General features: G+C 49.0%; 2 protein-coding genes across 4 annotated transcripts; one reads left to right on the top strand and one right to left on the bottom strand.

Annotated features, from left to right (window-relative positions):
* The first annotated feature begins 694 nt into the window (after positions 1 to 694).
* TTC9C (tetratricopeptide repeat domain 9C) lies at positions 695 to 12,333 on the top strand. 2 transcript variants are annotated; one of them, XM_033206701.1, is made up of 4 exons: positions 695 to 1,562; positions 5,868 to 5,942; positions 8,809 to 8,991; positions 11,983 to 12,333. In XM_033206701.1, exons 3-4 carry the CDS (start codon positions 8,823 to 8,825, stop codon positions 12,075 to 12,077), a joined length of 264 nt encoding a protein of 87 aa, XP_033062592.1. In that variant the 5' UTR covers positions 695 to 1,562; positions 5,868 to 5,942; positions 8,809 to 8,822; the 3' UTR covers positions 12,078 to 12,333. The 2 variants fall into 2 exon arrangements, with proteins under 2 accessions (XP_033062592.1, XP_033062591.1); XM_033206700.1 differs by lacking the exon at positions 5,868 to 5,942 and having other exon boundaries at positions 701 to 1,562; positions 11,983 to 12,330.
* A 7,876-nt stretch (positions 12,334 to 20,209) lies between these two features.
* On the bottom strand, positions 20,210 to 25,711 carry ZBTB3 (zinc finger and BTB domain containing 3). 2 transcript variants are annotated; one of them, XM_033205328.1, is made up of 2 exons: positions 25,538 to 25,711; positions 20,210 to 21,952 (listed from the first exon to the last, which is right to left on the bottom strand). In XM_033205328.1, exon 2 carries the CDS (start codon positions 21,899 to 21,901, stop codon positions 20,333 to 20,335), a length of 1,569 nt encoding a protein of 522 aa, XP_033061219.1. In that variant the 5' UTR covers positions 21,902 to 21,952; positions 25,538 to 25,711; the 3' UTR covers positions 20,210 to 20,332. The 2 variants fall into 2 exon arrangements, with proteins under 2 accessions (XP_033061219.1, XP_033061218.1); XM_033205327.1 differs by lacking the exon at positions 25,538 to 25,711 and adding an exon at positions 22,200 to 22,422.
* Positions 25,712 to 26,089: the final 378 nt, after the last annotated feature.

Below are 26,089 nucleotides of genomic sequence, written 5' to 3'. Positions count from 1 at the left end.
TTACCGCGCAGCCGCAGTGGAGTCAGAGACGGGCAAGGCTGGCTGCGGCTCAAGTGCCTCGTAGCACGGAAGCGTGTGCGCGCCGGTCTTTCTGTACTTCCAGCTGGGGGGTTCTGCGCAGCCGCTCGGAGCTCCCCGATGCCATTGCCCCTCCCACTACCGTTACTTCCGTCTGACTTCTAATTGCTGCGGCGTCTTAGGGGTCGCTAGCCTCTTTTTCCTACTGTCTGTGCTTGTAGCAGTAACGACAAAAAAAAGTCAAAAGAGAATGTGTTGCAACATGTAAGCCTACTAGCAATTGTGTTTCTGGCTAGGAAGCAAAAGGGCTCTCCAGAACCAAGAAATACAGTAATCACGGGCCCTCCTTTTTTCTCAATGCCTCAACTTCTACCCAGCAACTGAGGCCCTTGACCCCGCCCTTTTTCTCTTATTGGACAACTTGAATCGTCATTTGCCGTTCCGATTGGTCATCCAAGATCGTCTGGATTTTTCCAATTGGCGAAGCTGCCAGGGGATTCCGCGCCCCCCCGTTTGGTTCGCTGAGGAGGCGGGGTCGTTTCTGCGGGATTATTTTTCTGGAGCCTCTTCTGATTGGGCGATGTGGCGCAATGCTCACCACCCTTTAAGATACCAAACTCTCCGCATTTCTGACCTGCTCCCGCCGGTAAACCGAAGCCTGGGAGAGTTCCAGGCTTGGGTATCTGCAGAGGGCGAGGAACTGGTCGCGGCACCGGGTGGGCTTGCAGCTGTGACGCTTATGTGGACACCTGAGTCTCCCTTGGTGGTGGTTCACCTCGGTTTCCCAGTTTATATTACTGACGTCAACAGATAAATGATTGCTGAATAAGGAAGAAGAGTTGGAATTGCTTCAAGCCCCTGGACTTTTAGCACTAGTCCCGCCCACTCCCTTCTACTTCCAGGTCGGGGGGCGGATCCGAAAGAAAGGCGGAAGCCAGTGTGCCCGGCGTTCTCACGCCCGCAACAATTTCTGAGTAGGGCGTCGCTTGAGTTTTTCGGAAAGTCACCACACCCCCGCCCCCCACAATCGTCTTTTTAGGAAGTCGCTTAATGTTTGGCTTCATTATTCCCACATCCCCTTCCTAACTGTTTGCCTGCACTTCTGGAGAAAAAGACTGCAGAAAGGAGAGGTGGGGCTGTGAGTAGAAACAAGCAAACCGCAGGTCCCTGTTGGGGGACCCTCCAGGAAGAAGAGTAATTTCCTGCCTTCTTGAATTGGATACTACAGTCAGTTAATTTGGTCCCAACCCCAGAGCTTCAATTGCTCCTTCACTTAGCAATTCCGCAAGAACCCTGGGCGACAGTTATGGAGAAGCGTCTGCAGGAAGCTCAGCTGTACAAGGAGGAAGGGAACCAGCGCTACCGGGAGGGGAAGTACCGAGATGCTGTGAGTAGGTACCATCGAGCTCTGCTTCAGCTGCGGGGTCTGGATCCGAGTCTGCCCTCTCCGTTACCTAATCTCGGACCTCAGGGCCCTACCCTCACGCCTGAACAAGAAAACATACTGCATACCACCCAGACTGACTGCTACAACAATCTAGCTGGTAAGAACGGGGCTAAAGGGGGCCAGAGAGCATTAAGACAGGAACATGAACATTTGTGAACATTGAGGAAAAAAACCGCTGACTTTTTTTTAACTGTCATCCATTTATTCTGCCATGAGTTAAAATAATCTGCCAATCTGTGGGGCTCTAATTAAGTTGCCATAGAGCAGGGCTTCTCAGACTTCACCTGGAGAGTTTGTTAAAACACAACTTCCTAGGCCCCATCCCCAGAGGTTCGGATGGGTCTGACGTGGGGCCTGCTAGTTTGCATTTCTTTCTTTTTTTTTTTTTTTGAGATGGAGTCTCGCTCTATCGCCCAGGCTGGAGTGCACTGGCACGATCTGGGCTCACTGCAGCCTCCGCCTCCCGGGTTCAAGCAGTTCTCCTGCCTCAGCCTCCCGAGTAGCTGGGACTACAGGCGCCAGTCACCACACCCAGCTAATTTTTTTTTTTTTTTTTTTTTTGAGACGGAGTTTCGCTCTTGTTGCTCAGGCTGGAGTGCAATGGCGTGATTTCGGCTCACCGAAACCTCTGCCTCCCGGGTTCAAGCGATTCTCCTGCCTCAGCTTCCTGAGTAGCTGGGATTACAGGCATGCGCCACCACACCTAATTTTTGTATTTTTAATAGAGATGGGGTTTCATAATATTAATCAGGCTGGTCGTGAACTCCTGACCTCAGATAATCCACGCGCTTCCACCTCCCAAGGTGCTGGGTTTACGTGCGTGAGCCAAGGTACCCAGCCCCAGTTTGCATTTCTAACAGCCTTCTGGGTATTGCTGATAGCTTTAGGGAATTTTGCAGGCTATAGGGCAAAACTATACCTAAGGTCAGGCCATTGTTTATTTAAGGGACATTTAATATCTAAACCACCAGCTGAAGCAATGAACGTGTTTCACAAATATTAAATGTCCCTTATTTTAATATTAAGTTTAAAGTGGGTCGTATAACTTTTCCTCATTTTTCTGTTTCTTTTTTTTTTTTTTTTTTTTGAGAAGGGTTTCGCTCTTGTTGCCCAAGCTGGGGTGCAAATGGCACGATCTCAGCTTACTGCAACCTCCTCCTCCCGGATTCAAACGATTCTCCTGCCTCAGCCTCTGGAGTAGCTGGGATACAGGCGTGTGCCACCACGCCCGGCTAATTTTTTGTATTTTAGTAGAAATGGGGTTTCACCATGTTAGCCAGGCTGGTCCGGACTCCTATCCTCAGGCGATTCGCCCACCTCGGCCTCCCAAAGTGCTGCGATTACAGGCATGAGCCACCATACCCGGCCCAATAACTTTTATTTATTGAGTGCCTGTAACATGTTGGGCAGTCATTTACAGATGTCTGCCATCTTCACAAAACTGCAAGGATTATCCCCATTTTACAGATAAGGAAATCAGATCATGTCACTGCCTAAAACACCCCATTGGCATCTCATCCCACTTATGAGAAAATCCAAACTCACCTCGGTCCCAGCACCAACTAGCTCTTTTTTTTTTTTTTAATTTTTTTTTGAGACTTAGTTTTGCTCTTGTTGACTAGGCTGGAGTGCAATGGCACGATCTTGGCTCCCCACAGCCTCCGCCTCCCAGGTTCAAGCAATTCTCCTGCCTCAGCCTCCCAAGTAACTGGGATTACAGGCATGTGGCACCATGCCCTGCTAATTTTGTATTTTTAGTAGCGATGGGGTTTCTCCATGTTGGTCACACTGGTCTGGAACTCCCAACCTCAGGTGATCTGCCCACCTCGGCCTCCCAAAGTGTTGGGATTACAGGCGTGAGCCACCACACCTGGCCTTATTTTTTATTTTATTATTATTATTATTGTTTTTTGAGACAATGTCTCACTCTGTTGCTCAAGCTGGAGTGCAGTGGTGTGATCTCGGCTCACTGCAAGCTCTGCCTTCTGGATTCAAGCGATTCTCCTGCCTCAGCCTCCCAAGTAGCTGGGATCACAGGCGCCTGCCACCACACCCGGCTAATTTTTGTATTTTTAGTAGAGACGGGATTTTGCCATGTTGTCCAGGCTGGTCTTGAGCTCCTGACCTCAGGTGATCCACCCGCCTTGGTCTCCCAAAGTGTTGGGATTATGGGTGTGAGCCACCATGCCCTTCCTGAACTGGCCCTTTTATACACTTAATGCCCAAAGTACATTTCCACCTTCACGTTTTGTAGGCTGTCTTTCCAGCTAGAATGCCCTGTCCCTTGAATGACACTTATCCAGATTTGGACTCAAAAGTTGCTTCCTTAGAGAAGCCTTCTGTTGGCCGGGCGTGGTGGCTCATGCCTGTAATCCCAGCACCTTGGGAGGCTGGGGTGGGTGAATGACGAGGTCAGGAGATCGAGACCATCCTGGCCAACACGGTGAAACTGCGTCTCTACTAAAAATACAAAAATTAGCTGGGCATGGTGGCGCGTGCCTGTAATCCCAGCTACTCAGGAGGCTGAGGCAGGAGAATTGCTTGAACCAGGGGAGTCGGTGGTTGCAGTGAGCCGAGATCGTGCCACTGCACTCCAGCCTGGCAACACAGTGAGACGCCGTCTCAAAAAACAAAAAAAAAAAGAAGCCTTCTGTAGTTGGGCGCAGGGCGCAGTGGCTCATGTCTGGAATCCCAGCACTTTGGTAGGCCAAGGAGTTCAAGACCAGCCTGGGAAACGTGGCGCAACCCCGTCTCTACAAAAAATCACAAAAATTAGCCAGTCTTGGTTATGCGTACTGGGGTAGTCCCAGCTATTCTGGAGACTGAGGTGGGCCAATATCTTGAGCATGGGAGGTCTAGGCTGCAGTGAGCCAAGATTGGGCCACTGCCCTCCAACCTGGGCGACACAGCAAGCAAGACTCTGTCCCACCCATTCCTCCCACCAAAAAATCTTCCATAAGCAAACAGCACTCTGACTTCATTCATTCTCTGTCCCAGCATAGTTTTATTTTTCTTAAAGGAATTCTTTTTTTTTTTTTCCAGACCAAGTCTCGCTCTATCGCCTGGGCTGGAGTCAGTGGCGCTATTCTGGCTCACTGCAAGCTCTGCCTTCCGGTTTCACACCATTCCCCTGCCTCAGCCTCCCAAGTAGCTGGGACTACAGGCGCCCGCCACCTCGCCCGGCTAGTTTTTTTGTATTTTTTAGTAGAGACGGGGTTTCACCGTGTTAGCCAGGATGGTCTCGATCTCCTGACCTTGTGATCCACCCGTCTCGGCCTCCCAAAGTGCTGGGATTACAGGCTTGAGCCACCGCGCCTGGCCTAATTTTTTGTATTTTTAGTAGAGACGGGGTTTCACCGTATCAGCCAGGATGGTCTCGATCTCCTGACCTCATGAGCCTTGGCCTCCAAAGTGCTGGCATTACAGGTGTGAGCTACTGTGCCCAGCCTCTGAAAGCACTTTTAAAACTTAATTTACTTGGGCCGGGTGCGGTGGCTCACGCCTGTAATCCCAGCACTTTGGGAGGCCATGACGGGCAGATCACAAGGTCAGGAGATGGAGACCATCCTGGCTAACACGGTGAAACCCCATCTCTACTAAAAATATTGTTAAAATTAGCTGGTCATGTTGGTGGGTGCCTGTAGTCCCAGCTACTTGGGAAGCTGAGGCAGGAGAATTGCTTGAACCTAGGAGGTGGAGGTTGCAGTGAGCCAAGGTCGCGCCAGTGCACTCCAGCCTGGGTAACCAAGGGAGACTCTGTCTACAAACAAACAAACAAATTCATTTACTTGTTTCTTGTGTATTCCTCCACTTTTTCTTTTTTTTTTTGAGACGGAGTTTCACTCTGTCAATCAGGCTGGAGTGCAGTGGCATGATCTTGGCTCACTGCAACCTCCGCCTGCCGGGTTCAAGTGATTCTCCTGCCTCAGCCTTCCAAGTAGCTGGGATTACAGGCGCCCGCCACCAAACCCAGCTAATTTCTTTGTATTTTTAGTAGAGATGGGGTTTCACCATGTTGGCCAGGCTGGTTTCGAACTCCTGACCTCAAGTGATCAGCCTGCCGCAGCCTCCCAAAGTACTGGGATTACAGGCATGAGCCACTGCGCCTGGCCTCAACCTCTTTAATCATCAAGATGACTGCCTTGCTCCTCTTATTCTCTACTTCTAGCTCAGTGCCTGGCACATGGTCATTGCACAAGAACTGGTTGTTGAATTAATGAGCAAGGGTGATAGATTGGTTGACCTCTGGGGAAATAGCTAAGTATAAACCATATGACCACTTGGTGGGGATGTTGTAGAAGGGATACAGACATCAGCACAGGCCCTTTAATGTGCTCAGCAGTGCTGATTCTTGGTCTTTCTCAGCACCGTGATTTCATAATACTATGTTTAATTCCCACAGTTGTGAAATAGGGAATGTGTTTCCCTTCTTAATCATCAAAAGGCAGAACATTGACCTGAATTGGCTCGTCCGCAGGTTTGTATTTCAAGGTCCCATTAAGTCATCCAAGAGAATAGTGAAGTTATATACTGGATTGTTACTGAGAATCATGATTCTGGAGTTAGAGAACGCGTCATTCAAATTTCATATTCATTCCACCTAGAAGCTATAAGATCTCGGACAAGTTACTTCTCTGAGTCTTGATTTCTTCATCCACTAAATGAAGATAGTAACACCTATGTAATCGTGTAGATGCGAAGATTAAACAAGACAGTGTATATCAAGCACATAGCACAGTGCTTGCCATTTCCTCACACAATTAATGGCAACCATTATTAACAAAGCTGCAGTACAAGAACTGTGGTGAAATGGGGAATACAGGACATAGAGCCTTGGGTAGAAGAGATACAATGAAGATAAATTTGTTTTTTAAAAAATTGTAATTTATCTAATTTTTTTTTTTTTTTCTTTTTAAGATGGAGTCTCGCTCTGTCGCCCAGGCTGGAGTGCAGTGGTACAATCTCGGCTCACTGCATTCTAATTTCATATAAAAAGTTAATGGGGCCGGGCACGGTGGCTCATTGCTGTAATCCCAGCACTTTGGGAGGCCGAGGCAGGTGGATCACAAGGTCAGGAGTTGGAGACCAGCCTGACCAACATGGTGAAATCCCGTCTCTACTAAAAATACAAAAATTAGCCAGGCATGGTGGTGAGCACCTATAATCATAGTTACTCAGGAGGGTGAGGCAGAAGAATCTCTTGAACCCGGAAGGCAGAGGTTACAGTGAGCCAAGGTCACACTTCTGCACTCCAGCCTGTGCGACAGAGCAACACTCCATCTCAAAAAATAGTAATAATAATGGGGGGCTAGGCAGGGTGGCTCATGTCTATAATCCCAGCACTTTGGGAGGCTGAGACGAGTGAATCACCTGAGGTCAGGAGTTCAGGACCAGCCTGGCCAACATGGCGAAATCCCATCTCTACAAAAATACAAAAATTAGCTGGGCATGGTGGTGTGTGCCTATAATCCCAGCTACTTGGGAAGCTGAGGCGGGAGAATTGCTTGAACCTGGGAGGCAGAGTTGCAGTGAGCTGAGATCGTGCCATTGCACTCCAGCCTGGGCGACAGAGTGAGGCTCCATCTCAAAAAAAAAAAAAAAAATAGGGTCTCAGCTGGGCATAGTGGCTCATGCCTATAATCCCAGTACTTTGGGAGGCCAAGGTGGGCAGATCCCTTGAGGTCAGGAGTTCGAGAACAGCCTGGCCAACATGGTGAAACCCCATCTGTACTAAAAACACAAAAATTAGCTGGACATGTTGGCACATGTCTGTAATCCCAGCTACTCGGGAGGCTGAGGCAGAAGACTTGGTTGAACCTGGGAGGTGGAGGTTGCAGATCACGCCACTGCACTCCAGCCTGGCTAATGAGTGAGACTCTTGTCTTTTTTTTTTTTTTTTTTTTTTTTTTTTTTTGAGGCGGAGTCTCGCTCTGTCGCCCAGACTGGAGTGCAGTGGCCGGATCTCAGCTCACTGCAAGCTCCGCCTCCCGGGTTTACGCCATTCTCCTGCCTCAGCCTCCCGAGTAGCTGGGACTACAGGCGCCCGCCACCTCGCCCGGCTAGTTTTTGTGTTTTTAGTAGAGACGGAGTTTCACCGTGTTAGCCAGGATGGTCTCGATCTCCTGACCTCGTGATCCGCCCGTCTCGGCCTCCCAAAGTGCTGGGATTACAGGCTTGAGCCACCGCGCCCGGCCTGAGACTCTGTCTTAAAAAAAAATAGGCCGGACGCGGTGGCTCAAGCCTGTAATCCCAGCACTTTGGGAGGCCGAGACGGGCGGATCACGAGGTCAGGAGATCGAGACCATCCTGGCTAACACGGTGAAACCCCGTCTCTACTAAAAATACAAAAAACTAGCCGGGCGAGGTGGCGGGCGCCTGTAGTCCCAGCTACTCCGGAGGCTGAGGCAGGAGAATGGCGTAAAACCCGGGAGGCGGAGCTTGCAGTGACCTGAGATCCGGCCACTGCACTCCAGCCCGGGCGAAAGAGCGAGACTCCGTCTCAAAAAAAAAAAAAATAATAATAATAATAATAATAATAAATACATTTGTTACCCGGGATACACTTGTTATAACACTGCAGTGAATACCCTGCCAAAAAGGGGGGCAGGGGAAGGTCTCACTATGTTGCCCAGGCTGCCCAGGCTGGTCTTGAACTCCTGGGCTCAAGCGAATCTCCTACCTCAGTCTCCCAAAGTGCTAGGATTACAGGCATGAGCCACCATGCTCAGCCCAGAGTTTTAAATAAATGTTAAAGTATGTTGTTATCAGCTTTAGAGCCAGGTCTAACTCAGTACTAAATGTGTAGCAGAAAATCAGTAAATATTGAAGTAGATTACAAGATAATGTGAAGTTTTTTTTTTTTTTTTTTTTTGAGACGAAGTTTCGCTCTTGTTTCCCTGGCTGGAGTGCAATGGCACAATCTCGGCTCACCGAAACCTCCGTCTCCCAGGTCCAAGCGATTGTCCTGCCTCACCCTCCCGAGTAGCTGGGACTACAGGCATGCGCCACCACACCTGGCTAATTTTTATTTTCAGTAGAGATGGGGTTTCTCCATGTTGGTCAGGCTGATCTTGAACTCTTGACCTCAGATGATCTGCCCGCCTCAGCCTCCCAAAGTGCTGGGATTACATTCATGAGCCCCTGCACCGGGCTGATACGTGAAGCTTTTATTCACTGCTGCATCCCCAGTGTGTAGAAGAGTGTCTGGCATATGGGAGACACTTGAGCATTTGTTGACTGAATGTCGTTGTTACCACCCTGTTTGGTACTACCTTGAGCTGGCCAGTGGAACCTGGTGTAATGAATCCCTCCTCCCTCTTCTGTCTTTTCATTTGGCCCATTAGCCTGTCTCCTTCAGATGGAGCCCGTGAACTACGAACGAGTGAGAGAATATAGTCAGAAAGTCCTGGAACGACAGCCTGATAATGCCAAGGCCTTGTATCGGGCCGGAGTGGCCTTTTTCCATCTGCAGGACTATGACCAGGCCCGCCACTACCTCCTGGCTGCCGTCAATAGGCAGCCTAAAGGTAAGGGAGAAGGGCTTTGAAATGGTAAGGACAAAATTGTCTTGCTAGGGTGGATCTGTGGAAAGGGGATTTTATTTTACTTTGCCAATGTATTATTTTCAGTAAGTAATACATTCACATGGTTGAGAATTCAAACTGAAAAAGTATACGATGAACAGACCTTTTTCTACTCTTATGTTCTTGTCTCCACAGAAAAGCAGTATTACTGGTTTCACGTGTAGGGGGTTGATGCTTAATCAGGCATACACAATATATATGTCGGTATGTCTTTCATATATATATGTATGCCTATTTTAATATATATGTATATCAATGTGCTTTTATTTCTAAATACATATTTTATATATTTATAAATATACATATATATATACATATAATAGGCAGGCTGGGCGGGGTGGCTCACGTCTGTTATCTCAGCACTTGGGGAGGCCAAGGTAGGTGAATCACCTGAGGTCAGGAGTTCGAGACCAGCCTGACCAACATGGAGAAACCCCGTCTCCACTAAAAATACAAAATTAGCTAGGTGTGGTGGCGCACGCCTGTAATCCCATCTACTCGGGAGGCTGAGGCAGGAGAATTGCTTGAACCTGGGAGGCAGAGGTTGTGGTGATCCAAGATCCTGGGCAACAAGAATGAGACTCTGTCTCAAAAAAAAAAACCAGTCTTGTTTGTCAGGGCTGGGTACTGTGGTTTGCACCTGTAATCCTAGCACTTTGGGAGGCCAAGGCAGGCAGATCACCTGAGGTCAGGATTTCAAGACCAGCCTGGCCAACATGGCGAAACCCATCTCTACTTAAAAATAAATAAATAAATAAATAAAAATACAAAAATTAGCCTGCATGGCTGGACGCAGTGCTCACACCTGTAATCCCAGCCCTTTGGGAGGCCGAGGGGGGCAAATCATGAGGTTAGGAGATCGAGACCATGCTGGCTAACACGGTGAAACCCCGTCTCTACTAAAAACACAAAAAATTAGCCGGGCGTGGTGGCGGGCGCCTATAGTCCCAGCTACTCGGGAGGCTGAGGCAGGAGAATGGCGTGAACCCGGGAGGCAGAGCTTGCAGTGAGCTGAGATCCGGCCACTGCACTCCAGCCTGGGCGACAGAGGGAGACTCCATCTCAAAAAAAAAAAAAAAAAAAACAGTGTTGTTTTTCAAGTTCTGTGCCTGGTCTTTAAGAGTGCTTGGAGGCCAGGCGTGGTGGCTCACACCTGTAATCCCAGCCCTTTGGGACCCCGAGGTGGGCGGATAGTGTGAGGCCAGGAGTTCGAGACCATCCTGGCTAACATGATGAAACCCTGTCTCTAGCAAAAATACAAAATATTAACGGCGTGGTGGGGGGCGCCTGTAGTCCCAGCTACTTGGGAGGCTGAGGCAGGAGAAGGGCGTGAACCTGGAAGGCGGAGCTTGCAGTGAGCTGAGATCGCACCACTGCACTCCAGCCTGGGTGACAGAGGGAGACTCCATCTCAAAAAAAAAAAAAAAAAACACACACACACACAAAATAACAAAAAACCAGTGATTGGGATAGGATGTGTGAATGCCAACAAATCCACCATTTTTATCCGTTAGCTCAGCTAACCCCAGGTATGACCTAGAAAAAGGGCAGTCCTGCTGAGAGAGAATTTGGGACTTTGTTTCCAAAGCAAAAAGGATATTGTGAAGCAGATGAGAGACTCATTCCTGTGTTGGTTGGTTGAGCACTGAAAATTGTCTCCTTTTTGCATTCTGGCTTACAATAGCCACAGGATACTAGTAGCAGAGTCCCCAAATGTATAGCAGTGCAGTAAAATCTCACTAATCTAAATGAATGAGAAAGGCATTAATTATGAATTAATAAAGATATAAAATATAAGCTATTTGTTCATGTTTTTCACCTTCTTTTTTTTTTTTTTTTTTTTGAGACAGAGTCTCGCTCTGTCACCCAGGCTGGAGTGCAGTGGCGCGATCTCGGCTCACTGCAAGCTCCGCCTCCCGGGTTTACGCCATTCTCCTGCCTCAGCCTCCCGAGTAGCTGGGACTACAGGCGCCCGCCATCTCGCCCGGCTAATTTTTTTTTTTTTTTTTTGAGACGGAGTCTTGCTCTGTCACCCAGGCTGGAGTGCAGTGGCCGGATCTCAGCTCACTGCATGCTCTGCCTCCCAGGTTTACGCCCTTCTCCTGCCTCAGCCTCCCAAGTAGCTGGGACTACAGGCGCCCGCCATCTCGCCCGGCTAATTTTTTGTATTTTTTTAGTAGAGACGGGGTTTCACCGTGTTAGCCAGGATGGTCTCGATCTCCTGACCTCGTGATCCACCCGTCTCGGCCTCCCAAAGTGCTGGGATTACAGGCTTGAGCCACCGCGCCCGGCTGTTTTTCACCTTCAAGTACATAAATTAACCTGCCCTCTTTATGAATAGTATCTTTAGAGGCTCTATTTTAATAATTGTTTCATCAGTCTTGCTTTCATTATGAAATTAGCAACCAGTGGCCAGGTGTGGTGACTCACATCTGTAATCCCAGCACTTTGGGAGGCCAGGGCGGGTGGATTATGAGATTAGGAGTTCGAGACCAGCCTGGCCAACATGGTGAAACCCCGTCTCTACTAAAAGTACAAAAGTTAGCCGGGCATGGTGGCGCGCACCTGTAGTCTCAGCTATTCAGGAGGCTGAGGCAGGAGAATCACTTGAACCCAGAAGGTGGAGGTTGCAGTAAGCGGAGATCGCGTGCCACTGCCCTCCAGCCTGGGTGACAGAGTGAGACTCTGTCTCAAAAATAAATACATAAATAAATAAATAAAAATTCACAACCAGTCCAGCCTGGGACAGAGATTGTTTTTTCAATTCCAAAGGTTATTAATTAATGAGATTTACTATTGCATAGAATGGTTGCAATATATTCAGATCTTGGAGAGATTTAAAAATGGGAGCATGTTAACATTGTTTCTTGCCACAAGGTACGATTATGGTCTTAACTGACTCTGTTTCTAATTGCTTCTCCATCATCTTCCAAGATGCCAACGTCCGGCGGTACCTCCAGCTGACACAGTCAGAACTCAGCAGCTACCACAGAAAAGAGAAGCAGCTCTACCTGGGCATGTTTGGTTAACAAAGAAGAAAGATGCTCCTCCAGTTGAACTTAGGTGGACCGTTAAACATGCATGAAGGAGAAACCTGACCCTCAGCAAGATAAATTAACCCTATACCTCTGACCCAGGTGGATTTTTGTTGCCAGTTCTGCACAAACTTTACTACTTAGACAGTCTGAGTCTTTTTCTGTCTATCCTGTTTATTTCTATAGCGTTCAATACATGTTATTGTTGGGGATATTTGCCTTGAGAAATATAATCAGAAAATATTCATCAGCTGTGGGTGGAATTAATCATATCTCTGGCATAGATTTTTCATGACAGTGTTGTTAGATATATACAGAGGCGACGGCTTGCAGAGGATGCATAGTAAGGATAGGCAGAAAGAAGTGTCTTCCTTTATTTTTTCAGAAGCCCAAAGCAAAATGGGAAATATGGCCGGGCACTGTGGCTCATGCCTGTAATCCCAGCACATTGGGAGGCCGAGGCGGGCAAATCACGAGGTCAGGAGATCGAGAACATCCTGGCTAACACGGTGAAACCCCATCTCGACTAAAAATACAAAAAAATTAGCCGGGCATGGTGGCGGGCACCTGTAGTCCCAGCTACTCAGGAGGCTGAGGCAGGAGAATGGCATGAACCCAGGAGGCGGAGCTTGCAGTGAGCCGAGATCGCGCCACTGCACTCCAGCCTGGACGACAGAGCAAGACTCCGTCTCAAAAAAAAAAAAAAAAAAAAAAAAAAAGATGCAAAGATTAGCTGGACCTGGTGGTGTTCACCTGTAGTCCCAGCTATTTTGGAGGTTGAGGTGGGAGGATTGCTTGAGTCTGGGGGATAAAGGTTGCAGTGAGCCAAGATTCTGACAGCACTCCAGCCTGGGCGACAGAGTGACATGTCTCAATAAATAGCCCAAATGTATTAAAGTAACTTTTTGGTTTTTGAGACAGTCTCACTCTGTTGCCCAGGCTGGAGTACAGTGCCATCTTGGCTCACTGAAGCCTCTGCCTCCCAGGTTCAAGTGATTCTCGTGTCTGAGCCACCCAAGCAGCTGGGATTACAGGCATGTGCCACCATGCCTGGCTAATTTTTTTGTATTTCATTTTTAGTAGAGACATAGTTTTGCCGTGTTGGCCAGGCTGGTCTTGAACTCCTGGCCTCAAGTGATCCACCCACCTTGGGCTCCCAAAATGCTGGGATTACAGGTGTGAGCCACTATGCCCGGCCAAAAGTAACCATTTTTTTTAAACTAATTTTTTTCTTTTCATTTTTTTTTTTGAGATGGAGTTTCGCACTTGTTGCCCAGGCTGGAGTCCAGTGGCGCGATCTTGGCTCACTGCAACCCCTGCCTCTGGGGTTCAAGCGATTCTCCTGCCTCAGCTACCCGAGTAGCTGGGATTACAAGCGCCCGCCACCACGCTCAGCTAATTTTGTATTTTTAGTAGAGATGGGGTTTCACCATGTTGGCCAGGCTTGTCGCGAACTCCTGACCTCAGGTGATCCACCCGCCTCGGCCTCCCAAAGTGCTGGGATTACAGGCGTGAGCCACCGCGCCCGGCTTTTCTTTTTCTTTTAATGTTAAGTTCCAGTAAGCAGAGATCGCATTCCACTGCACTCTAGTCTGGGCAACAAGAGCAAAACTCCATCTCTAACAAAAAAAAAACAAAAGAGAAACAGTGAGGAAGGGCTTTTCTTGCTTAGTGCCTTTTAAGCACCTGATAGAACTCTCTGGAAACTGTGTTGGACTTGGAGGCAGGTTGCAGTATGGTGCAGTCCTGGATCAGCAGGAGGTTCCATCAACCAGGAGCCCCTTTGTTATTCTGTTTCTGTTTTTTCATGGTGGATAATGTCTATGATGTGGGTACCACATAGATGAGACTATATAGCACGACCTCTACCTTTATAAGTGGTGGCAATAAGCATGTGATTAACCATCATATAACCACAGAGCAAACAGATTTCAGGGAAAAAAAATACACTTTAGTCCTTTATCAGTAACACCCCCTTTCTCAGTGGGCTAGACTTCTCTTTATTCTTCCCTATACCTTTATTTTTTTATTTTTTATTTTTTTTTGAGGCGGAGTCTCGCTCTGTCGCCCGGACTGGAGTGCAGTGGCCAGATCTCAGCTCACTGCAAGCTCCGCCTCCCGGGTTTACGCCATTCTCCTGCCTCAGCCTCCTGAGTAGCTGGGACTACAGGCGCCGGCCACCTCACCCGGCTAGTTTTTGTATTTTTAGTAGAGACGGGGTTTCACCGTGTTAGCCAGGATGGTCTCGATCTCCTGACCTCGTGATCCGCCCGTCTCAGCCTCCCAAAGTGCTGGGATTACAGGCTTGAGCCACCGCGCCCGGCCCCTATACCTTTAAATAATACAACCATCAGCTTACAAGAAAAACTAAAGTCCAAGGACAGGAGAGGCATGGTGGCTCACCCTTGTAATCCCAGCAATTTGGGAGGCCGAGGTGGGTGGATCACCTGATGTCAGGAGTTCAAGACCGGCCTGACTGACATGATGAAACCCCCATCTCTACTAAAGAAAAATACAATATTAGCCAGGTGTAGTGGCACATGCCTGTAACCCCAGCTACTCAGGAGGCTGAGGCAGGAGAATCATTTGAGCCCAGGAGGTGGAGGTTGCAGTGAGCCGAGGTCATGCCATTACACTCCAGCCTGGTCAACCAGAGCGAAACTCTGTCTCAATCAATCAATCAGTAAAGCCCAAGGACAGAACAAACAAGTAAAATATCTTATCCCTCTTCCCAGCTTCTTAAATTGCTAGGCCTGGGTTTATTGACAAAACATCGTCAGGCCGGGCGCGGTGGCTCAAGCCTGTAATCCCAGCACTTTGGGAGGCCGAGACGGGCGGATCACGAGGTCAGGAGATTGAGACCATCCAGGCTAACACGGTGAAACCCCGTCTCTACTAAAAATACAAAAACTAGTCGGGTGAGGTGGCGGGCGCCTGTAGTCCCAGCTACTCAGGAGGCTGAGGCAGGAGAATGGCGTGAACCCGGGAGGCGGAGCTTGCAGTGAGCTGAGATCCGGCCACTGCACTCCAGTCTGGGCGACAGAGCGAGACTCCGTCTTAAAAAAAATAAAAAATAAAAATAAATGAGGCCGGGCCTGGTGGCTCACCCTTGTAATCCCAGCACTTTGGGAGGCCAAGGCGGGGAGGATCACTTGAGGTCAGGAGTTCGAGACCAGCCTGACCAACATGGAGAAAGCCCGTCTCTACTAAAAATGCAAAAAAATTTAGCGGGGTGTGGTGGCGTAGCCTGTAATTCCAGCTATTAGGGAGGCTGAGGTAGGAGAATCGCTTGAACCCAAGAGGTGGAGGTTGCAGTGAGCCGAGATTGCACTGAGCCAAGATCATGTCATTGCACTCCAGCCTGGGCAACAAGATTGAAACTCTGTCAAAAAATTATAATAATAATGAGACCACAGTGGGTGTAACTGTGATACCTACTGCTTTACAGATCTTGCAGGCTGGGCATGATGGCTCACGCCTGAATCCCAGCACTTTGGGAGGCCAAAGAAGGTGGATCATAGGCCGGGCGCGGTGGCTCACGCCTGTAATCCCAGCACTTTGGGAGGCCGAGGCGGGCGGATCAGAAGATCAGGAGATCGAGACCACGGTGAAACCCCGTCTCTACTAAAAATACAAAAAAAATTAGCCGGGCGCGGTGGCGGGCACCTGTAGTCCCAGCTACTCGGGAGGCTGAGGCAGGAGAATGGCGTGAACCCGGGAGGCGGAGCTTGCAGTGAGCTGAGATCCAGCCACTGCACTCCAGCCCAGGTGACAGAGCGAGACTCCGTCTCAAAAAAAAAAAAAAAGGTGGATCGCTTGAGCCCAGTGTTTGATACCAGCCTGGGCAACAGGGCGAAATGTCATCTCCACAAAAGATACAAAAATTAGCCATGCGTGGTAGTGCACGCCTGTAGTCCCAGCTACTTGGGAGCTAGAGGGGTAGAGGCTGCAGTGAGTCTTGATGGTACCACTGCACTCCAGCCTCGGCAACAGGGAGACCTTGTCTCAAATAAATAAATAAATAAAATATTGCAGGCCGGGTGCGGTGGCTCAAGCCTGTAATCCCAGCACTTTGGGAGGCCGAGACGGGCGGATCACGAGGTCAGGAGATCGAGACCATCCTGGCTAACACGGTGAAACCCCGTCTCTACTAAAAATACAAAAAACTAGCCGGGCGAGATGGCGGGTGCCTGTAGTCTCAGCTACTGGGAGGCTGAGGCAGGAGAATGGCGTAAACCTGGGAGGTGGAGCTTGCAGTGAGCTGAGATCCGGCCACTGCACTCCAGCCTGGGCGACAGAGCGAGACTCCGCCTCAAAAAAAAAAAAAAAAAAAAAAAAAAAAAAAAAAAAATTGCAAATACCTGACTGCCACCTGCAGAAAGCATGCACTTTATGCTGGATATTGAAAGCAAATTCTTGCTCCTCAGGAGAATCTCACCAGGAACAGAGCCTCTTTAGCTAAGTAGTGCATGTGACCACAACTGTCTACACATATAGACCATTTATTATGCCTTGATTTTAAGAATTGATGTTCTGAGACAACCAGTTTTTTTTTTTTTTTTTTCCTGCTTTGTGTTTCTGTTGAAATCGAGATGTACAGACCGTAAAATCCACCCTTTTAAGGGTAACTGATTCATAAAGGCATTTTGATTTGATTTACTCTAGGGAAGACTTGAAAAGGTGTTCCACCCAGCTAGAATAGCTTTTATTGTATTTATTTATATCTTGCCTTGTTTCATCAAGGAATTAAAGCAGTAAGGTACTTGCATAAATAAAATTAAAAGCCATTTGAAAGATAAGCTAGAAGGTTATTTCAACACAAAGAATGTGAAAGAACGTAGAATTCACTGAGCAGAAAAATGTTAACCATCTTTTGCTTCCCATATGTCCTAGTTAAGGAGCTTTCTTTAGCCACATCACTGCTCACCTTTCTCTCCTTCCTGTAACTCAAAAATAGTCACTTGCTGGTAAGGGTTCACAGTGCTGAATATGACACTGACTCAAAAAGACAGAAAGAAAATTCAGAATATTTACTTGTTATTTTCCCCCTTTTTCTTTTTTTTTGAGATGGAGTCCCACACTGTCACCTGGGGTTGGAGTGCAGTGGTGAGATCTCGGCTCACTGCAACCTCTGCCTCCCAGGTTCAAGCAATTCTGCCTCAGCCTCCCGAGTAGCTGGGATTACAGGCGCCCACCACCACGCCCAGCTAATTTTTTGTAAAGATGGCATTTCACTGTGTTGGCCAGGTTGGTCCCCAACTCCTGACCTCGTTGATCCGCCTGCCTCAGGCTCCCAAAATGCTGGGATTATAGGCGCAAGCCACCGCGCCCGGCCTATTTCTGTTTTCCTTCCTGCTTTATTTACACTGACGTCCTTATGTACCAAGGAAAGGTTTGTAGGGAAACCTCTAGACCCTCATACAGCACAGGCGGGCCCAGACTCCTCACATATTCCTAGAGCTCTTTTTTGCCCCTATCCAATGATGGCACCCCAACTCCCATTTCTTTGCTATCTCCACTGTCAGTAACCACCCGCGTGACCTTAGGTGAGTAACCTAAACCTCCCTAGACTGTTGTCATCACACTTTTCAAGTGAGGGAGTTGGACTCCATGAACTGTAAGATCCTCTCATCCTGAGTTTCTTACTTTAGGTTTTGCAAGCACCCATCATTGTGACAGCACCTCAGATCCTCAACCTCCCGCCACTAGTCAGCCACCACGGGCCTTAGTGTTGCCTGCCTTTCAGTGTCTCATCTTCAGAGAATTCATTCATATCTACAACTTGCAGGCAAAAATTCAAATCATCAATAAAGTACCCATTCTATCAACAAAAGGTCTTTCGGTGGGGAAAGCAGAGGTAACAAGGGAACAAAGCCAAACACGCAAAAGGACAAAAAAAGAAAACAACTTATGGTTCTTGGTTAACTATGTTCAACTATTTATTATTATTTTATAGTGATGGGAGGCCTCACTATGTTGCCCAGGCTAATCTATAACTCCTAGCCACAAGGGATCCCTCACTTCGGCCTCCCAAAGTGCTGGGAGAACAGGCATGAGCCACTGCAACAGCCCTTCAAACAATGTTTTTTTTTCACTGCAACCGCTGCCTCCCGGGTTCAAGCAATTCTCTTGCCTCAGCCTTCTGAGTAGCTGGGATTACAGGCACCCGCCACCAAGCCTGGATAATTTTTCTTTTATTTTTGAGACGGAGTTTTGGTCTTGTCGCCCAGGCTAAAGTGCAGTGGCGCAATCTTGGCTCACTGCAACCTCCACTTCTCGAGTTCAAATGATTCTCCTGCCTCAGCCTCCCAGGTAACTGGGATTACAGGCGCCCACCACCACTCCTGGCTAATAGTTGTAGTTTTAGTAGAGACAGGGTTTCATCATGTTGGCCAGTCTGGTCTTGAACTCCTGATCTCAAGTGATCCGCCCGCATCGGCCTCCCAAAGTGCTATAATTACAGGAGCGAGCCATCGTACCTAGACAATTTTTTTGTGTTTTTAGTAGAGACGGGGTTTCACCATGTAGGGCAGGCCGGTCACCTCGCAAAGTGTTGGTATTACAGGGGTGAGCCACCGCACCTGGACAAAACAATGTTTTTTTTTTTTTTTTTTTGAGACGGAGTCTTGCTCTGTCACCCAGGCTGGAGTGCAGTGGCCGGATCTCAGCTCACTGCAAGCTCCGCCTCCCGGGTTCACGCCATTCTCCCGCCTCAGCCTCCCGAGTAGCTGGGACTACAGGCGCCCGCCACCTCGCACGGCTAGTTTTTTGTATTTTTAGTAGAGACGGGGTTTCACCGTGTTAGCCAGGATGGTCTTGATCTCCTGACCTCGTGATCCACCCGTCTCGGCCTCCCAAAGTGCTGGGATTACAGGCTTGAGCCACCGCGCCCGGCCACAAAACAATGTTTTTAACCAGTATAGCAGGCAGGTTGTTTGCAGTTGCAAGCCAGGTTCAAATGCTGGCTTCCCCTTAATTAGCCCCTGTGACCCTGAACAAGTTAACTTTGATTTCTAAGTCTCAAGTTTGTTTATGAACAACAACAAACAAAACAGGAGGTGGACCTCATATGTCCTAACGTTGAGGATTAAATGAGTATTTATACGAAATGTCTGATACAGCCCAGAAGACAGGAGCTCAACTGCAATAATAAATCATAATTTTATAAGCTTCCTTAATTTGTATACTTTTCCTAAGTAAAGGCTACATCACCCTCTGCTTGCCCCACTTTTTTCCTCATGAGCAATCTGACCTCTACCCCATCCCAAGTACAGATGTAACATTCCAAAAAGAACGGAAGGAGAGGTATGAAAGCATGCAGGTTTTTAGAAGAAATCAGCCAACACCAGTTCAAAGAAATACTTTCATTCCTAGCTTTATGTTCCAGAACATACAGTGAGAAGCGATTACACCTCAGGAAAATTCCCAGTGCCCTTGGAGAGAGCTGTCATATGCTCTGCCCCACAGAGTCCTGCTTATCTGGCTGGGCAAAGAAAAGGGTAGGAGGCCGGGCGCAGTGGCTCATGCCTGTAATCCTGGCACTTTGGAAGGTCGAGGTGAGCAGATCACCTGGGGTCAGGAGTTCGAGACCAGCCTGGCCAACATGGTGAAACCCCGTCTCTACTAAAAACACAAGAATTAGCTGGGCATGGTGGTGCGTTCCTGTAATCCCGGCTACTCAAGAGGCTGAGTTAGGAGAATCGCTTGAACCTGGGAGGCAGAGGTTGCAGTGAGGTGAAATTGCCACTGCATTCCAGCCTGAGGGACAGAGCAAGACTCTCTCAAAAAAAAAAAAAAAAAAAAAAAAAAAAAATGCGGTGGCTCATGCCTGTAATCCCAGCACTTTGGGAGGCCGAGGTGGGCGGATCACGAGGTCAGGAGATCAAGACCATCCTGGCTAACACGGTGAAACCCCCGTCTCTACTAAAAATCAAAAAAATTAGCCGGGCATGGTGATGGGCACCCTTAGTCCCAGCTACTTGGGAGGCTGAGGCAGGAGAACGGCATGAACCCGGAAGGCTGAACTTGCAGTGAGCCGAGATCACGCCACTGCACTCCAACCTGGGTGACAAAGAGTGAGACTCCGTCTCAAAAAAATAAAAAAAAAAACAGAAAAGGGTAGGAACTTTCGGCCTGGGCAGAACCTTTATTCTTGTCACCCAGCAGGGGTGATGAGATGTCACCAACCTTCTGAGCTGCCATCTAAGGATGGTAAGAGCAGCCTAGCGTCAGCTCATGCTCCTTAGATGTTAGTTTTTGGGGCCAACTACAAAATCTTTGGGTGGCCCTCCACCACTGCTGCTCTGTCTGTCTGCTGTTGGGGAGCCAGGGAGAGGTTGCACCCCTAGAAGGGGTCCCACTTCTGGATCCGGTTTGCTGCGTTTGGCCAGGTCCTCGTTGTGAGCCTTGCGGATGTGGCGGTAGAGGTCCCCTGACTGTGTGTAGCTCCGCAGGCAGTAGCGGCACTCGTAGGGTCGCTCACGTGTGTGCACCGTGGCATGTCGCCGCAGTGTGTAAGAGCATGAGAAGGTCTTCCCACATGTCTTGCAGGTGGGAACATCCTCAGTAAAAACCCCAAAGCTTCCTGGAGCTGCTTCGTACTCAGAAGGCAGGTAAAGTGGCTCATGCACGGATGCGGGTGCAGACAGGGGTGAGGTCACCAGTCCTCGATGATACTGCCCTGCACCTGGCAGCAGATGGTAGGGTAGATGAGGGTCTGAAGGCAGGAAGTGGTCACTTGGCCCCACCTCCTCCAGTCCTGCTGCCCCTGGGTCTTCAAAAGCCTCTGGCTGGGAGGGCTGTCCCCCATACACTGCTCCTCCAGGTGGGAACGCTCTCTCAGGATCCTGAGGCTGTTCATCTGACACATCGGTCTCTTCATCAGAGATCACAATAGCTTCAACTTTCACCTGGACCAGTTCAGCTTCAGCTGGGGCTGGAGCCTGGGATGGAATTGGGGCTGAGACAGGGGCAGGGGCTGAGCTGGGGGCTGAGGCTGGGGTATAGAAGCCTTGCAGTGGTCCTCCAGGATCCCTTGGTTCCACCACCCTCAGACTCTCAGGACCCATATCAAGAGATGGCAGTGGCTCCAATGAAACTGCTGGGATGCCGGAAGAGAAGTAGTTTGCAGGAATGGTCTCAGTGGAGCTACTAGGGCTGGCAAGAGAGACATCAGCCACCGGTGGAGGAGGTGCCCGCAGATGTGGTGCGTCAACCTCCATGCCAGGCTGTGTAGTGTCAGCCCCATTGGACATTGGTGGCTCATCTGGAGGACGGACAGTAGGTGAGGGAGCAGCAGAGCCTTTCCATTCCCCTTTGCCCCAATGGCCTGATGTCTCAGCAGATGACAACGAAGGCTGGGGGCCACGCGAAGTACTGGACAAAAACTCCAAACTAGGAGGCTGTGAGTTGGTTTCTTCCTCCTTCTTGGTACTGTCTGCCTCTGCCAGGGCCCGGGCTTGAAGCCGCCGCTTACACACCTTGACGATGTCATTCATGTGCAGGTAGCTGGCAGCTGCCAGCACATCCTCCACAGGGGTATCCCCTCTCAGGGCCAGCTGGCCAGCATACATAAAGTCCAGAAGCAGCCCAAAGGCTGGGGCTGTGACAATTTCATTATGAATACACACCAGATCCCTCTTATCCAATTCCCGCTCCTTGTAGAAAAGCTGGAAAAATGGGCTGCAGGACGCCAGCACAGCCCGATGGGCCAAGAACTGGGTACTACCCACCATCACGGTGCAGTCACAAAGGAAACCCTGGGACCGCTGCTCCCGGAGGCTCTGCAGCAGCTGCTGACTGTGTTCTGGGAACTCCATAGTACCCCACGAAGGAAAGGGGGCCCAAAAAAGGTCCCCACCAGTGGCTCCCTGAGAAAAAAGGACAGTGGGTTAAGACAAGTAACCTCCCCAGCAACCTTATCAGCCCTTAACTATCACTTCCCACCCCAAAACAATCGCTTAAGTTACTGCCCTTCTTTCTCCTAGGTCACACCCAAAGCTCTCCCATAAGCTCCGCCCACCTCGGCCTAACCTTAGAACAGGCCCCACCCCCGCCAATAAGCCCTGCCCCCGGAAGTCCCGCCCCTTAGCCACCCTCCGTTTCCTTGATGCCCACCCGGTAGCTTCCAACGGCTCCACGAAGTAGGGATCTTTTTCGCTCCCAGGCCTTGCCAGGCGATGCCCCGACGCCCCACTTCGGAAACTCCCTAAGCATCTCCCTCACGCATTCCAGGGGCTAAGGACTCCCAGGGTGGGAACTAGCAGAGAAAGCTGATCCTTCACCCACCACCGAGCAGCCACAGGGCGAGCTCCGCCCCTTCCCACCTTCTCAGTTTTAATTGGCTTAAAAATTGCCCTCCCCTGTCACCGATTGGTCCGTTTTCCAGTAACCAGCCTCCCTCTAACGGCCATCTGCAATTGGGTGCTCGCCGCCATCGCTTTTACAGTCAGGCGTTGGATTGGGTGGCGCTCCTGTCCTCAACTTTTCCTCCTTGTCCCGCCTTCCTTGCTTCCGAGCTCTCAGGATTGGCTGAGCTTCTTCTACCTAATCCCGGGAGCAGGAGGTGCCCGGCACCTAGTCCCTGAATGCGGTGCTCTCCTGGCAAGGCCAGAGGTTGGGAACCCTGCAGTGTCGCACCTGAGCTCACAGTATGCCACTCCCGCTACAGGCTGACAGAGAATAAGAGAACCAACTAGGCCAGGCGCAGTGCTTCACGCCTGTAATCCCAGGGCTCTGGGAGGCCGAGACGGGCAGATCACTTGAGGTCAGGAGTTCAAGAGCAGCCTGGCCAACATAGTGAAACCCTATCTCTACTAAAAATATAAGAATCAGCTGGGCATGGTGGCGCATGCCTGAAATCCCAGCTACTTGGGAGGCTGAGGCAGGAGAATCTCTTGAACCCAGGAGGTAGAGGTTGCAGTGAGCCAAGATAGCGCCACTGCACTCCAGCCTGGGAGACAGAGCAAAACTCCATCTGAAAAAAAAAAAAAAAAAAATTCCAAGATGCCCTATTGCTCCACTCCTCCAAGCTAAGGTTCCGGGGCTCCCGGCTCAGTGATGGTGTGAAAGAACTAGCAGCTACAGGGATGATGTCATGGTGTCCCTAGCCTGGACTCTTACGGTCAATTTATAGTTGAGAGGATAGAATGTTCTTTGTTTCCAGAGCGAGCTAGGCAGGTGCTGGTAGGAAGGGGTGAGAATGGAGTCAGGGCCATAAAATGTCTCAGTACAGGAGAGAAGAAGCAAAAACCGTGTCTACTTCTGAAGGAATATTTCAGAGTCCCTACACACCTAGAGGAAAAGGCTATAAGCTGGGAGTCAGTGATAACTGCCGTGTCTGACCCAGGCAGTGTTACTAGAGGAGTAAACTCGGTGCCCTAATCCTCAATTCTTCACCCACCACTCTAAGCATCTCTATCTTATTCTGCAGTCAGGCCCTCCAATCAGACCTAACCAGAATTAGGGAGAGTTCATCTACACAACAAACTTGTGCTAGATACAAGCAGGGTATGTTGGCCTTAGCTTGAGATCATGACTCTTCAAGACACTGTTCATTCTTACAAGCCATACAATATTTACTGTATAGGAATTAAAACTAATAAATGGGGCGGGTACAGTGGCTCACGCCGGTAATCCCAGCACTTTAGGAGTCCAAGGCGGGCAGATCACTTGAGGTCAGGAGTTCGAGTCCAGCCTGACCAACATGGAGAAACCCCGTCTCTATTAAAAGTACAAAAATTAGCAGGGTGTAGTGGCGCATGTCTGTCATCTCAGCTACTTGGGAGGCTGAGGCAGGAGAATCGCTTGAACTCGGGGGACGGAGGTTATAGTGAGCCAAGATCGCGCCGCTGCACTTCCAGCCTGGGCAACGAGCGAAATTCCATCTCAAAAAAAAAAAAGAATAAATTAATAATAATAATAATACAAAAATTAGCTGGGTGTGGCGGTGGGCGCCTATAATCCCAGCTACTTGGGAGGCTGAGGCAGGAGAATCCGTCTCAAAAAAAAAAAAAAAACTATATATATATATATATATATGTTGTAAATAGAGACAGGGGACTCTCTATGTTGCCCAGGCTGGTTTCAAACTCCTGGGCTCAAGTGATCCTCCCAGCTTGGCCTCCCAAAATGCTGAGATTACAGGTGTCAGCCACCAAGTCTAACCTTTTTAATTTTTTATTTAATTTTCATTTATTTTTCTTTTTTTGTATCTTGCTCTGTCACCCAGGCTGGAGTGCAGTGGGGTGATCTTGTCTCACTGCAATTTTGATCCCTCAGGTGATCCACCCACCTCAGCCTCTCAAAGTGCTGTGATTACAGGCATGAGCCACGTCGCCTGGTCTCATATATATGTATATTTTTTGTTTGTTTTGTTTTGAGACAGTGTCTCCCTCGGTTGCCTAGGCTGGAGTGGGTGATCTTGGCTCAATGCAAGCTCCGCCTTCTGGGTTCACGCTTCTCCTGCGTCAGCCTCCCAAGTAGCTGGGACTACAGGCGCCGGCCAGCACGCCTGGCTAATTTTTTTTTGTATTTTTAGTAGAGACGGGGTTTCACCGTGTTAGCCAGGATGGTCTCGATCTCCTCACCTCGTGATCTGCCCGCCTCTGCCTCCCAAAGTGCTGGGATTACAGGCATGCGCCACCGCACCCGGCTAATTTTGTATTTGTAGTAGCGACAAGGTTTCTCCATGTTGGTCAGGCTGGTCTGGAACTCCCAACCTCAGGTGATCCGCCCATCTCGGCATCCCAAAGTGTTAGGATTACAGGCGTCAGCCACCACGCCTAGCATATATATTTTAAATAGAGATGGAAAATAACTATTTACTAAAATCAATAAATGACGCAAGACTAATGGCATTGTTTTACAGGGGGGTTAGGGGGAGACACTGTTTTTCTCTCCTCTCACACCACCACGACAATCAACAAAGAAGGCTTCTGTGTGACCAAATGTGTTGGTTTTTCCCCTGTCCACAAGCAAGCAATCAATTCCAGTTGGGTGTTTAATGCCAACACTGTCTACCTGGAGATAACCTCAGATCTCAAAGGTTTAGGGCACAGCTCCCAAGACCGCCCTCCCCACCCGCCCCCCAGTACTAGTTTCTTTTCGTTTCTTTTGTTTTATTTCTTTTCTTTTCCTTCCTTTCCTTTTCTTTTATTTTCCTTTCTTTGCTTCTTTCTCTCTTTCTCTCTCTCTTTTCCCCTTTTTCTTTTCTTCTTTCTCTCTCTTGTCTCTCTCTCTACCCCTGCCTCCCTCCCTGCCTTCCTGTTCGTTTTTTTAAAATCAAATTACTGTTTACCAGACATGCCCCCTGACTTCTGATGCCAGTCAAAAGCCCCAGGCTGTTTTACCTGTGCCTCTGATTGACCAACTGTAAATCTAGGCCCCCACAACTCTACTTGGGCTTGGTTAACTTACTAGGGTGGCTCACAGAAATCAGGGAAACACTTACTTACGTTTACTGGCTTATCATAGAGGCTATTTCAAAGGATGCAGATGAAGAGGTGGCTAGGGTGAGGTATGGGGGAAGGAATGTGGAGTTTCCGAGCCCTCTTCCGGTGTGCCACCTTCCGAACCTCCAGGTGTTCAGCTACGTGGAAGCTCTGAACCCAGTCCTTTTGGATTTTTGTGGATGACTGCTGAAACCATTAGCCACTGGTGATCAACCAAACAGTTCAGCACCCGCTCCACTCCCCAGAAGTTGGGGGTGGGCTGAAAGCCCCAACCTTCCAATCATGCCCAGCTGTTTCTGGTGACCAACCCCCACCCGGAAGCTACCTAGGGCCTGCCAGCCATCAGTTAATCATTAGCATACCAAAAACATCGCTTTAGAGATTTAGAAATTGTATGCCAGAAAATGGGGTCAAAGAAATGTATATTTCACAATATCACACTGTTTCAATAGAAGACAGCTCGACTCTCACATCTGCTTCTGTTAGCTATTAGGATATATTGTATTGATTGAAATACATGAAGAAAATTTGGTCTCACACAGACATGTAACTACA

Source organism: Trachypithecus francoisi, unplaced genomic scaffold (genome assembly GCF_009764315.1).
Source record: "Trachypithecus francoisi isolate TF-2019V2 unplaced genomic scaffold, Tfra_2.0 Lachesis_group8, whole genome shotgun sequence".
In the NCBI taxonomy this organism is placed as follows: Eukaryota; Metazoa; Chordata; class Mammalia; order Primates; family Cercopithecidae; genus Trachypithecus; species Trachypithecus francoisi.
Note: the sequence above shows the minus strand (reverse complement) of the source record. Positions and strands in the feature narration are given on the sequence as shown.

What these genes read in the sequence shown, in the direction of transcription:
- ZBTB3 (XM_033205327.1), bottom strand. Translation starts at nt 22,298, where the DNA reads ATGCTTAGGGAGTTTCCGAAGTGGGGCGTCGGGGCATCGCCTGGCAAG. An exon ending in GAGCCGTTGGAAGCTACCGG is followed by an intron (nt 21,953 to 22,199) that starts GTGGGCATCAAG and finishes CTTTTTTCTCAG; the next exon opens with GGAGCCACTGGTGGGGACCT.
- TTC9C (XM_033206700.1), top strand. Translation starts at nt 1,325, where the DNA reads ATGGAGAAGCGTCTGCAGGAAGCTCAGCTGTACAAGGAGGAAGGGAAC. An exon ending in CTGCTACAACAATCTAGCTG is followed by an intron (nt 1,563 to 8,808) that starts GTAAGAACGGGG and finishes TTGGCCCATTAG; the next exon opens with CCTGTCTCCTTCAGATGGAG. An exon ending in CGTCAATAGGCAGCCTAAAG is followed by an intron (nt 8,992 to 11,982) that starts GTAAGGGAGAAG and finishes TCATCTTCCAAG; the next exon opens with ATGCCAACGTCCGGCGGTAC.